Source organism: Anastrepha ludens, chromosome 3 (genome assembly GCF_028408465.1).
Source record: "Anastrepha ludens isolate Willacy chromosome 3, idAnaLude1.1, whole genome shotgun sequence".
In the NCBI taxonomy this organism is placed as follows: domain Eukaryota; kingdom Metazoa; phylum Arthropoda; class Insecta; order Diptera; family Tephritidae; genus Anastrepha; species Anastrepha ludens.
In genome coordinates, this window is record NC_071499.1 from 111,031,785 (window position 1) to 111,045,280 (window position 13,496).

General features: G+C 38.1%; 1 protein-coding gene across 1 annotated transcript; it reads left to right on the forward strand.

The window, feature by feature from the left end:
* Positions 1–247: 247 nt before the first annotated feature.
* On the forward strand, positions 248–4,228 carry LOC128858780 (uncharacterized). Its single transcript, XM_054095283.1, has 2 exons — positions 248–307; positions 3,897–4,228. Exons 1-2 carry the CDS (start codon positions 268–270, stop codon positions 4,163–4,165), a joined length of 309 nt encoding a protein of 102 aa, XP_053951258.1. The 5' UTR covers positions 248–267; the 3' UTR covers positions 4,166–4,228.
* The last annotated feature ends 9,268 nt before the right edge of the window (positions 4,229–13,496 follow it).

Here is a 13,496-nt window from a genome sequence, read left to right on the forward strand (position 1 = left end):
TTGGCATGATAAAGTGAACTTTAATGTTAAAACATTGTATTTTAGAAAAAAAAGTTAGTTTTGCTTGTGCCGTCATACATCAGTGTAGCCGCAAATTCCTTCAAATCCACGTTTTGGCTATTTTACTATAATTTTATTTTAATTGCTGTTTAGAAATGTTTAATATTTATTGTTTGTGCAAAGTCTCGTGAAGTTGTTCCTATATAAACTAGGACCGAGAAAGGTTCTGTACACAGTTTGAAAGAGTTACTTCGTTGTGATAGTCCAATGGCGCGAATAAATATTTGTTTGTATTTGCTAATTGGCGGTAAGCCATTACATTTATATGTATTTTTATATTATTTAATTTCCATCTATTCGAAAATTGCTATTGTAAAGAAAGAAAAAGAAAGTTGGTTGGTTAGAGTTATGATTCGTCCTGAATCCTACTAGCTTTACCGCACCATTTTGTTCAAAGATCCTCGTTATCCACTTACTTAACGGTTATTTACAGCTTGCCTATATCCAGTTGGTGCACTTCAGGAATCTTCTTAGGTTGTTGACATCTAAGCCAGACAGTTTTTCGAGACACTTGGACCGCGGTATGCTCAGGGTTGGCATTCTTTCCTTCAGCAGATCCCCCCTAGTTCATCTGCTTTTTCGTTACCTTCCATGTTTCGATGTCCCGAGAAAGAGAGAGAGATTCGTGGAACATTTATTGATAGGAATGGGTTTAGGAATCTGCCTATATATTGGCTAAAGAAGATATATTGGTGAAAGAAACAGCAACTATCGCTCAAGAAAAGGCATCGAATGCTCCTTAGTATGAAAAGCAGTGCTTTGTACTTGGCAGAAATAGAAGCAGCAAGGGTCGCTGTGACCCAGATTGGAAGGTTAACTGATCACAGCTGCTTTAAGCCATCGATTCGAAGACGAATCAGATCCTGTGCGCGACTGCAATGCAGGAGACCCAGTAAAATACTTTACCGATGTCTTCTTTAAGTGATCGCTATTTCAAAGTTATAGATGCAAGGTGGTGAATATTTTACTCCGGAATCACTTCTGATGCTCATTTTAAAAAACAACCAAAAACCGATGAAGAGGCTAATCACACCCGAGAGGCTGTGGCATAGCTGCAACGAATAATTGCATTTCCTCCACACAGAGTAATGCTTGGAGACAGTCGCTTAGCACGAGGAGCTCGACGATGGTGTTGCGCTATCCTCGAAGAGAAGGAGAAACCTTTGAATTTAAATATCTAAGCAATCTCTAGGATGCACTCGTATATCCTTAGTACACTACAATTGAGAAAGTTATCACGTTGAGATGGTAATAGCAGCGTACTGCCTGACGTGGCTGTTGAAGACAGTGTGACGCTATTATTTAATAAATGCATTGAATGTTTTGGCGTGAAGGATTATCTCTCGCCATGGTGATGCAAATTGACCTCCAGGATAAAGTGATTTGACTTCATTAGACTTTCTTTCTTCTGGGGCTTACAGTAGTTAGAACTGTAAGTCGTTCGCAAAGTTAACTGAATCCAGATCATTGCTTGAATTCAGTACGATTTATCAACGACTGGTGGACTAGAGCGTGACTCAATGTCAAAGTCTATATCACTACGATGAAATCATTGCAACTAGCGCTTTGCTATTACATTCGATATTGTTTTCGGCCCATGGATGGCGCACATTTTTTTGGGTGCCTGCTTCAACTTTTCTCCTTTGCCAGTATTTTAGAATGTCGTGAATAAACACTTTCTTATTATTGATTGACTGTTTGTGCACTGCGACTTGAAGAGATCTATTGTGCAGCCACGTAGGCTTTTCAAACAGTTTTAGGCTGTTCGCAAATCCTAAAACTGCTGTAGGCTTAATTTCTAGTCTGCGTCGTGCCACTGCTGGACAATCGCGTAGAATATGTTCTGCTGTTTCTTCTGCCCCTTTGCAGAATCTACGGGAATTGTTTTCTATCGCTCCTATCTTTTTCATGTGATAATTAAGTTTACAGTATCCTGCTAGTAGTTCAGTGTAAAATTGTATACCCTTTTCCATTATGTTAAGGATTGCTTCTGCCTTTATCCGTTCTGGATCTATGAGTCTTTTCGATTGCCGCAACCCAGATTGGGCTCTCCAGTAGTCGAATAGACCTCGTTGTTCCCGCTCATGTAAAAGGCACTTTTGAAGCTGTTATTTACCCCGCAGAAAGATTCAGGACCTATGACGGGAGTGTTTGCCCCTTTCTCGCTAAAGTGTCCGCAATTCCATTTCCTTCGTGTCCCTTATGTCCCGGAAACCACATCAAGGTAACAGAGTTTCTTGATGCTAGGGTGTTGAGGCTTTTAAAACATTCCCAGACCAACCTTAATTGGAATGAGGAGCTATCTAGCATTTTAGTACTGATTGACTGTCAGAGAGAAAGTTATTATTGGCACCGCGCATGCCTCTCCGCAGACATTCTCTGGCACACAGCTCTAAAGCGAGGACCTCTGCTTGGAAAACGGAAGTGGTTATTACCTTTGCAATTTCTTTTTTGAAATGTCTTCCATTCCGTCTTCCATTTTGGACCCATCAGTAAACCACACCTGCGCCCCTTGTTTAAGGAATATTTCATTGCTTCTTCATGCTGAGCGGTGACTAATGATCAATTTGAATTTCTTGGAGAATTCTAGTTTCCTTTCCATCTTGTGGTGGACTGTCAGGCACGGAGAGTTCAGGATTGAACCCAGAGTGATCCTTAAATCGCCGTGTAGTTAGTAAGACCCATTGCGATACGCACATCCTGAGAAACATATGGCTCACAAAAGACGCTACAGCCACGGAAAAACTCAGATCTTTTTACTTCACCCAATTTTATTGTTGTATAAGTTCCTTCATATATTTCCAGGTTATATGAAGTAGATACATTTATTTAAATAAAATGTTAATATGGGGAGCACACTTTTCGTGCCCACATTTTCCATTAAAAAAGTGCATTTAACGTCCAGTAATGATATCTGCTGCTGGGTTCACGGGATGCGCCGGTAGGATACCCAGTGCACCTGCTGCTAGTTTTCCGCCAGGAAGATTACTTAAAACAGCGGTTGCCAATCCAAGTGCCACACCAGTGGGAGGCAATTCTTGCGGCCTACATTCGCAGGCGCTGAATAAAACTGAAAAGGAATTGATTTGATTAAAATTATAAAATCAAAAAAAAAAAAGCGAATGTGAGTCGAGCGTACTTGCAACCAGCAATAGAGCACTAATAAATTTATTGAAAAGCGACATACTTCGGTATTGATGTATTTTACAGAAGTAACTCAGCTTTTTATACCCCAAAGCAAACAAGTTTTTGTTTCATAATTAACATTTTTGCACGATTAAACACTTGAAGTGCATTAATTGCCATTTCACTTTTTTGCTTTGTTTTTGGTTTTGCTTTAGCGACAAAAGACTCCAAATGTACCCATTAAAAACTTCATTACTTTGAATTTAATGAAATTTGTTGCGAATGGAATGGGTGCTTGCCGAGGTATTAGGGGTTCAAAGCTTTGTTTTCTGCTATGCAAGCCTTTTTTCTTTATATTGAAAGTTAAATAATTGGGAAAACGGATAAAATATTTTACATATTTTTTAAAGACTTTCGGACAAAAGTTATAAAAATATGGAACTTTTTTCTTGTAAAATTTTTTTGTGCACTCTTTCAATTTTCGAAATTTTTGATGTTTTTTTCATTTAGCTTAAGCTAAGACTTGGAATTTTTCCTTTAAAATTATACCAAACTTTCTATGGTAACTAAGAGTGTTAGGAATGCAATCCATGAACGTACAGATCAACGTAATACAGGACTAGTTTTTTCTAAAAACTGTATGTGTAACTGATCGATTATGATGAAGTTTTTGGGCGCATACGATAACGAACGTTTTTCTTCTTTTTCAGTGATTTTATGCCTTAATCAAGTGCAGGCGCACCGGATTACCCAGATCCAGGACCAAATCCCGCTCATAAACCTCTCCATGATACAGATGCTGATTTTGCAAACATTGATGATGCACAAGATGATCTGGCTGCCCGAGATACCATCGTCTCTGGCTGATAGGCTCAGGGGAAAGTACCACGAAGGCGGACGTATATTTAGCGGAATTCTAAACTCGATTTTGAACTTTCCTCAGTTGGCTCGATATTGGTTTAAAGCGTTTCACGCATAAAATATGTTAATTGGAATTGAAAATTATAAAAGCAGGCACTTATTAAAATATTTCTTGAATGAGTTTGCGTATTTTATTTACATGGCAACTTTATTTTGTTTATTTACACCCTCTGTCGCAACCAACTCATGGAAACCAAAAAGTATTTAAATGTGTTGGTTCGTCATTCGACTGATAACTAACAGTTGTTTTCCGCCAGTTTGAAAACACTGATTACATCGCTCCAGTTATTCTCCCGGTTCATATCTCCGGAAAGTAAAAATAATTTTGTTGTGTGCTCAATTTTATGACTGGCTCATTACAGGTAATCCAAATAAGATGTTGGTCTCAATAATTTCCCATTCAGTTATTAACGCCATATCAGGATTTCGTTAAATTTAGGCAGATTTCGTTCTCCCCGATTCATAAAGAACAGTTCATATTCACCCAACATTTTTCTTGTTTATTGGGTAATTATGAACATTTATTTCAGGGCAGTTCCTGACGGATATGCGAGCCACATGAGTACTCGAACCATTGAGCAAGCAATAATATCAAACAATGTCGAACTCATCAAGTTGCCTTCCCACCTTACCGATCAACTCCAACCACTGGATTAGTGTGTTTTTGGCACAATTACCACAGCGTGGGACAAACTCTTGCTTCCCCATGGTAAAACAATAAAGGGATGTGTGTAGGACCAATCTGACCACATGCAAACAGCAAAAGTCATATATAGAACAAAGTGCAAAAAACTGACTCACTTCGTACTTACGCTCTCGCGAAAGGACTGCAGAGCTATTATAGGTATGGTGACTAGTCATGATATATTGGCCGCACATACTCACAAAACAGGGATTTCTGGCACGGACAAATGCAGGAAATGCATAGAGGATGTTGAGGAAACTTTAGGACCCTTTCTGTGCGTTTGTCCGGTCTCATCAAAAACGCGTTTAAAATGCCTGGGAGTCCCACTGTTTGCGGATCTGCAGGACGCCTCAAAAACGGACCTCCCAGCTCTGCTTAGATTCGCCAAAAGCGCTGAGGAGGATGTCTACTTTCAGTAGGAGGATGTCTACTTTCAGTATTCATAGAGGTCGGTCTCCATCTGGTAACACTAGGCACCAAAAGGTATACGCGTGACTTAATGCCAACCAGGCTAAGTTAACCTAATTAACCAAATATTTTCGAATATTAATGAATAAATTAAGTGAAAGGTTGTCCAAATATTTTTAATTAAGAAGTAAATATTTGTCTGAAAATTAAATAAAGTTTGTTTGTATGAGGTGCTGTTAAAAAATCAGTTATTTAATTTTTATAAATAGTTAAAAAATTGAATTAAATAGTAATGCTTATTTAACTCAAAAAATATATATACCATAATGTTCCATATTGGAAAAATCTCACATTTATTGAAATTTCTAAAAATCTTTTCCAGGTTACTACTTTTTATACCCAACCCAACCTTTCTTATTATAGTCAAGCCTCCCAGACTGGCAGACACTTAATTAGCGTCTGGCGCTGTTTTAATAGCACAATCCTCTGCTGTTTTCATGATGAAGTTTTCAAGAGCTCTATTTTCAATAGCCACTTTGTTGTATCTAGAAATAAAAGACGATAACTTAATCCAAATCTTGAAATTTATTCTATGTTGCTGAGGAATGGTTTGCCAAAAGCTCGTACTCGTGCTCTTAATAACTTTAGACAATTTGCAAAGGTAGTGAAACGGAACTCCGCAATTACGACATATGTTGGATGCGGTATGTTAAACCTTCTACTGCCCTGTGTGCACCTCGGTTAGGCTTGATATGCCGGCTCGACCACACTGACCACATTTTTCATTTTTTTTTTATGGAATGGCTGCAATATTCTTGTACCAGTTACCAAGGCAGACGGTAAAATAACGTTCGAAACAATTTCCACACCGCAAATATTAGTATGAAAATTAGTATTAAGTAAATTCGACTCATCTTCACGATTTAAAAGTTATCTCAAAAGTACTAGAAAAAAGGTTTAGCCTCCATATCTCGGAAATCAAAGTCGCCAGCACAAGTTTCTCAAAAATTGAAATTGCGGTTTCGATTCGATTTTACAGAAAATATGAGTCTTTCGTATTTGGACCTCGTTGGTCTTCAAATAAACAAATATATTTTTAAATTACAGGCAAAATGAAACCAAATGTAACTTAACATTTTATAATGTATTTGGTATAACTCAAATTATGGGATCCATACTTAAAAATTATTAGGAAACATTGTAAAACTCTAAACTACAATATAATTAATTTTTTATAACAGTAATCAAACAAACAGTCGGCACACTTGCGTATCGGCACCTACCCCACGGCTGACAGTTATAATTTCGAGGTTGTAAGAGATGAAGTTTATTTAGAAACCAGCGTTAACATCGATAATAATGTCAGCCTGAAAATCCAACGTACCGGGTCCACCACTCGCAGTGTAATCATTGCAAAATGGTATCTCGGGCAGCCAGATCATCTTGTGCATCATCAATGTTTGCAAAATCAGCATCCGTATCATAGAGAGGTGTATGAGCGGGATTTGGTCCTGGATCTGGGTAATCCGGTGCGCCTTGCACTTGATTAAGGCATAAAATCACTGAAAAAGAAGAAAAACGTTCGTTATCGTATGCGCCCAAAAACTTCATCATAATCGATCAGTTACAGGTACAGTTTTTAGAAAAGACTAAGTCCAGTATTACGTTGATCTGTACGTTCATGGATTGCATTCCTAACACTCTTAGTTACCATAGAAAGTTTGGTATAATTTTAAAGGAAAAATGCCAAGCCTTAGTTTAAGCTTAATTAAAAAAACATCAAAAATTTCGAAAATTAAAAGAGTGCACAAAAAAATTTTACGAGAAAAAAGTTCCATATTTTTATAACTTTTGTCCGAAAGTCTTTAAAAAATATGTAAAATATTTGATCCGTTTTCCCAATTATTTAACTTTCAATATAAAGAAAAAAGACTTGCATAGCAGAAAACAAAGCTTTGAACCCCTAATACCTCGGCAAGCACCCATTCCATTCGCAACAAATTTCATTAAATTCAAAGTAATGAAGTTTTTAATGGGCACGTTTGGAGTCTTTTGTCGCTAAAGCAAATCCAAAAATAGAACAAAAAAGTGAACTTGCCAATTAATGCTCTTCAATTGTTGTTTTTGTAATGTACCCGCACGTATTTTGAACATTCATACGTTCAGAGACACTGACATATTTCTATTAGCGCGTTGCTACTGGAGAAAAACAAAGGGCATCATTTTTGCACGATTTTCAACGTTGAAAATCGTGCAAAAATGTTAATTATGAAACAAAAACTTGTTTGCTTTGGGGTATAAAAAGCTGAGTTACTTCTGTAAAATACATCAGTACTGAAGTATGTCGCTTTTCAATAAATTTATTAGTGCTCTATTGCTGGTTGCAAGTACGCTCGACTCACATTCGCTTTTTTTTTTTTTGATTTTATAATTTTAATCAAATCAATTCCTTTTCAGTTTTATTCAGCGCCTGCGAATGTAGGCCGCAAGAATTGCCTCTCACTGGTGAGACACTTGGATTGGCAACCGGTGTTTTAAGTGATCTTCCTGGCGGTCAACTAGCAGCAGGTGCACTGGGTAGCCTACCGGCGCTTCCCGTGAACCCAGCAGCAGATATCATTACTAGACGTTAAATGCACTTTTTTAATGGAAAATGTGGGCACGAAAAGTGTGCTCCCCATATTAACATTTTATTTAAATAAATTTATCTACTTCATATAACCTGGAAATATATGAAGGAACTTATACAACAATAAAATTGGGTGAAGTAAAAAGATCTGAGTTTTTCCGTGGCTGTAGCGTCTTTTGTGAGCCATATGTTTCTCAGGATGTGCGTATCGCAATGGGTCTTACTAACTACACGGCGATTTAAGGATCACTCTGGGTTCAATCCTGAACTATCTGTGCCTGACAGTCCACCACAAGATGGAAAGGAAACTAGAATTCTCCAAGAAATTCAAATTGATCATTAGTCACCGCTCAGCATGGAGAAGCAATGAAATATTCCTTAAACAAGGGGCGCAGGTGTGGTTTACTGATGGGTCCAAAATGGAAGACGGAATGGAAGACATTTCAAAAAAGAAATTGCAAAGGTAATAACCACTTCCGTTTTCCAAGCAGAGGTCCTCGCTTTAGAGCTGTGTGCCAGAGAATGTCTGCGGAGAGGCATGCGCGGTGCCAATAATAACTTTTTCTCTGACAGTCAATCAGCTCTAAAATGCTAGATAGCTCCTTATTCCAATCAAGGTTGGTCTGGGAATGTTTTAAAAGCCTCAACACCCTAGCATCAAGAAACTCTGTTACCTTGATGTGGTTTCCGGGACATAAGGGACACGAAGGAAATGGAATTGCGGACACTTTAGCGAGAAAGGGGCAAACACTCCCGTCATAGGTCCTAAATCTTTCTGCGGGGTAAATAACAGCTTCAAAAGTGCCTTTTACATGAGCGGGAACAACAAGGCCTACTCGACTACTGGAGAGCCCAATCTGGGTTGCGGCAATCGAAAAGACTCATAGATCCAGAACGGATAAAGGCAGAAGCAATCCTTAACATAATGGAAAAGGGTATACAATTTTACACTGAACTACTAGCAGGATACTGTAAACTTAATTATCACATGAAAAAGATAGGAGCGATAGAAAACAATTCCCGTAGACTCTGCAAAGGGGCAGAAGAAACAACAGAACATATTCTACGCGACTGTCCAGCAATGGCACGACGCAGACTAGAAATTAAGCCTACACCAGTTTTAGGATTTACGAACAACCTAAAACTGTTTGAAAAGCCTACGTGGCTGCACAATAGATCTCTTCAAGTCGCAGTGCACAAACAGTCAATCAATAATAAGAAAGTGTTTATTCACGACATTCTAAAATACTGGCAAAGGAGAAAAGTTGAAGCAGGCACCCAAAAAAATGTGCGCCATCCATGGGCCGAAAACAATATAGAATGTAATAGCAAAGCGCTAGTTGCAATGATTTCATCCTAGTGATATAGACTTTGACATTGAGTCACGCTCTAGTCCACCAGTCGTTGATAAATCGTACTGAATTCAAGCAATGATCTGGATTCAGTTAACTTTGCGAACGACTTACAGTTCTAACTACTGTAAGCCCCAGAAGAAAGAAAGTCTAATGAAGTCAAATCACTTTATCCTGGAGGTCAATTTGCATCCCCATCGCGAGAGATAATCCTTCACGCCAAAACATTCAATGCATTTATTAAATAATAGCGTCACACTGTCTTCAACAGCCACGTCAGGCAGTACGCTGCTATTTCCATCTCAACGTGATAACTTTCTCAATTGTAGTGTACTAAGGATATACGAGTGCATCCTAGAGATTGCTTAGATATTTAAATTCAAAGGTTTCTCCTTCTCTTCGAGGATAGCGCAACACCATCGTCGAGCTCCTCGTGCTAAGCGACTGTCTCCAAGCATTACTCTGTGTGGAGGAAATGCAATTATTCGTTGCAGCTATGCCACAGCCTCTCGGGTGTGATTAGCCTCTTCATCGGTTTTTGGTTGTTTTTTAAAATGAGCATCAGAAGTGATTCCGGAGTAAAATATTCACCGCCTTGCATCTATAACTTTGAAATAGCGATCACTTAAAGAAGACATCGGTAAAGTATTTTACTGGGTCTCCTGCATTGCAGTCGCGCACAGGATCTGATTCGTCTTCGAATCGATGGCTTAAAGCAGCTGTGATCAGTTAACCTTCCAATCTGGGTCACAGCGATAACTCCAGCGACCCTTGCTGCTTCTATTTCTGCCAAGTACAAAGCACTGTTTTTCATACTAAGGAGCATTCGATGCCTTTTCTTGAGCGATAGTTGCTGTTTCTTTCACCAATATATCTTCTTTAGCCAATATATAGGCTGATTCCTAAACCCATTCCTATCAATAAATGTTCCACAAATCTTTCTCTCTTTTTCGGGACATCGAAACATGGAAGGTAACGAAAAAGCAGATGAACTAGGGGGGATCTGCTGAAGGAAAGAATGCCAACCCTGAGCATACCGCGGTCCAAGTGTCTCGAAAAACTGTCTGGCTTAGATGTCAACAACCTAAGAAGATTCCTGAAGTGCACCAACTGGACATAGGCAAGCTGTAAATAACCGTTAAGCAAGTGGATAACGAGGATCTTTGAACAAAATGGTGCGGTAAAGCTAGTAGGATTCAGGATGAATCATAACTCTAACCAACCAACTTTCTTTCTCTTTCTTTACAATAGCAATTTTCGAAAGAATGGAAATTAAAAATATAAAAATACATATAAATGTAATGACTTACCGCCAATTAGCAAATACAAAGAAATATTTTTTCGCGCCATTGTACTATCACAACGAAGTAACTCTTTCAAACTGTGTACAGAACCTTTCTCGGTCCTAGCTTATATAAGAACAACTTCACGAGACTTTGCACAAACAATAAATATTAAACATTTCTAAACAGCAATTAAAATAAAATTATAGTAAAATAGCCAAAACGTGGATTTAAAGGAATTTGCGGCTACACTGATGTATGACGGCACAAGCAAAACTAACTTTTTTTTCTAAAATACAATGTTTTAACATTAAAGTTCACTTTATCATGCCAACAGAGCCTGTTAAACTATCTGCCCGATATATTTGAAGGTAAGTTGATGCACCCTTAAAATTATTTAGTTAACTTGAAAGTGAACAAAAGTGAAGTGAGAAGAGTTTTGGGTTTCTAATCCAGCTTTTCTATAGTCTCCTTCTATCACGAAATTCAGCAAACGAAAAGTTGTCATGGATGCTCTAAAGTTAACTTTAGGTTATTCGGCCTGATACATCAAGGCTCAGATGCTCACCCCACGACAGTTTCATCTTGGGATTAGTAAGGAAACTGGTTTTGAATTAGGTCGTGTGATGAGTAGAAAATATTTATAATCAAGGCTCTTAGACCATCAAAGGTTAACTCGATCTACACTCGAAATCTTAGCAAAAAATCGTCAATCAATACAGTGATATTCCTAAGAAAGCAGACGAGTACTCTACATACTGGGTGAACGATATGAAGTGTTACCTATTCAAAACACCATAACTTTTTTGTGTGAAATTAGTTTTTATTGATTTCAAAGACAAAATTGTTCAAAAATGATTACAATTTTAACATATATTCACTTTAGCTCGATATGACCACCTTTTGCCTTCACTATAGCCTTCAAACGGTCAAAGAATGAGTTGCATGCTGCCCGAATGTGATCTTGAGGTATTTTGGCCCGTTCTCGTATAATCGCTTTTATCAGCGCATCCATACTGGCATACTTTTTAGTCCTCACCTTGCTCTCCAAAATGGACCAGATGGAATAGTCCATCGGATTTGCATCTGGCGAATTCGAAAGCCATTGTGTGGACGAAATGAAGTCTGGAACATGATTTTTTAACCATTCTTGGTTCACACGAGCTTTATGAGACGGTGCCGAGTCCTGTTGGAACGTCCATGGTCTACGACCGAAATGTTTGCGTATTCACGGCTCTAGAGCAGCTTCGAAAACATTTTCCCGTGCAGCTTCTAAAACATTCACTTTGACACCAGGCTCGATAAAAACGATTGGAGAGCGTCCATCAGCAGTCACTGCGGCCCAAACCATTACTTGCGATGAGAAATTGCTTCGAGTGGCCATACGTAGGCTCAAATTCTCGTATGAGCGTTCGGTCAAGTAAACACGATAGTTTTGAGTGTTTATGAAGTGCTCAATCGGGAAATTTTTTTTATCAGAAAACGCAATGTTAGGAAATTCGGCACGTTCGTGCAAGCGCAACAACTCCTTTGCTCTTTCGCACCGAACTTTTTTTTTGCTGGGGTGAAAGATCGTGTGCTTTTTGAAACTTGTAAGCCTTGATCTTGAGCTCATTTTTCAATATGCATCGAATGCTGTCTTGCGATATTTTCAGTTCTTTGGCCATTTTTCTTCCACTTCGACGTGGATTTCCTTCAAGTCGAGTCTTCACTTTCCGAACCAATTCTGGCGTTGCTGCGGTTTTTTTTGGTCCACCTCCATAGCGTTTTGCAATGCTACCAGTATCATTGTAACGTTTTATAGTGCGATACACAAACATTATTCACTTTGAGGTGACTGCGCTCACGAACAATGGCTGGATGTGATTTTCCAGCCAAATATAACGCAATCACACTATTACGTTTGAATTCCATCACAGAAAAAAAAAATTAAACAAAACTAAGACGCAAATGCTTTTGATGGCTTATAAACAATATACTGAACTGTCATTAGAAAAATTTTGACGTTGATGTCATAAGCTGTTTTACAGATACAAGCAGTGTGAAGTTGTATATGAGGTGTGTTCAAAAAAAAATAAGATCAATTTTCATTTTTCTCGAAAAATATTTATTTCTCCATCAATTTGTATTTTATCTCCTTCAGTGTAGTGCTTCTAAGATGTAATACACTTACGCCAGCGTTTTTTCAAATCCTCGAAGCAGTTCTGATATGCGCTTTTTGGGATGTCCTTGAGCTCTCTCAGCGATTCAGTTTTTATCTCCTCAATCGTCGCAAATCGCCATTCTTTCATGGGTCTCTTTAGTCTTGAGAACAGGAAAAAGTCGTAGGGAGCCAAATCTGGTGAATACGATGGCTGAGGCATGATAACGGTGATGTTTTTGGCCAAATAATCTCTCACAAGCAAAGATGAGCGAGAATGGGCATTGTCATGATTCAAAAGTCATGCACTTTTTACACAAGCCCGGGCGCTTTTTGTTTTTTGGTTAACTTCACGCAAACGGCTCATAACTTCGAGTTAATATTCCTTATTTACCGTACGACCTTGTGCTCGTCTAAAACAGTGAGCAAAACCTTGACAACTGTCAGTTGAGCAAACTTAGTCCTCCTTCTTTATGAACTAATAATTTTTTTTTTTAATTTATTTATTTATTTAAAAGAAAAACAATTATAAATAATGATTCCACTTAAATACTAAAGCACTGGCTGTCAGGACCTTCGGCTTAAGTAAAAATTAATTTCTATTTATTACTAGCGAAAACCCACCCGTTCCACCGGTCGTCTTTAAAAAAATCTAGATTAATTAATTAAATTAAGCCGAAAAATACTGTGTGTTTTTTATAAAAATTCTCGCGCATGAATAGTAATGAAAGAAGTTTTGAATAGTAGTAGCAATTAAAAAACGTTTGATGTGATTTACTTTATTACTTTTTTTATTGTAATGCTCTTTGGTATACAATATTCTTTGTTTTTCCATGCGTTGTTGAATAAGTGAACAATACCGATGGCTTACCAACTCTTGAGCATGAAACAT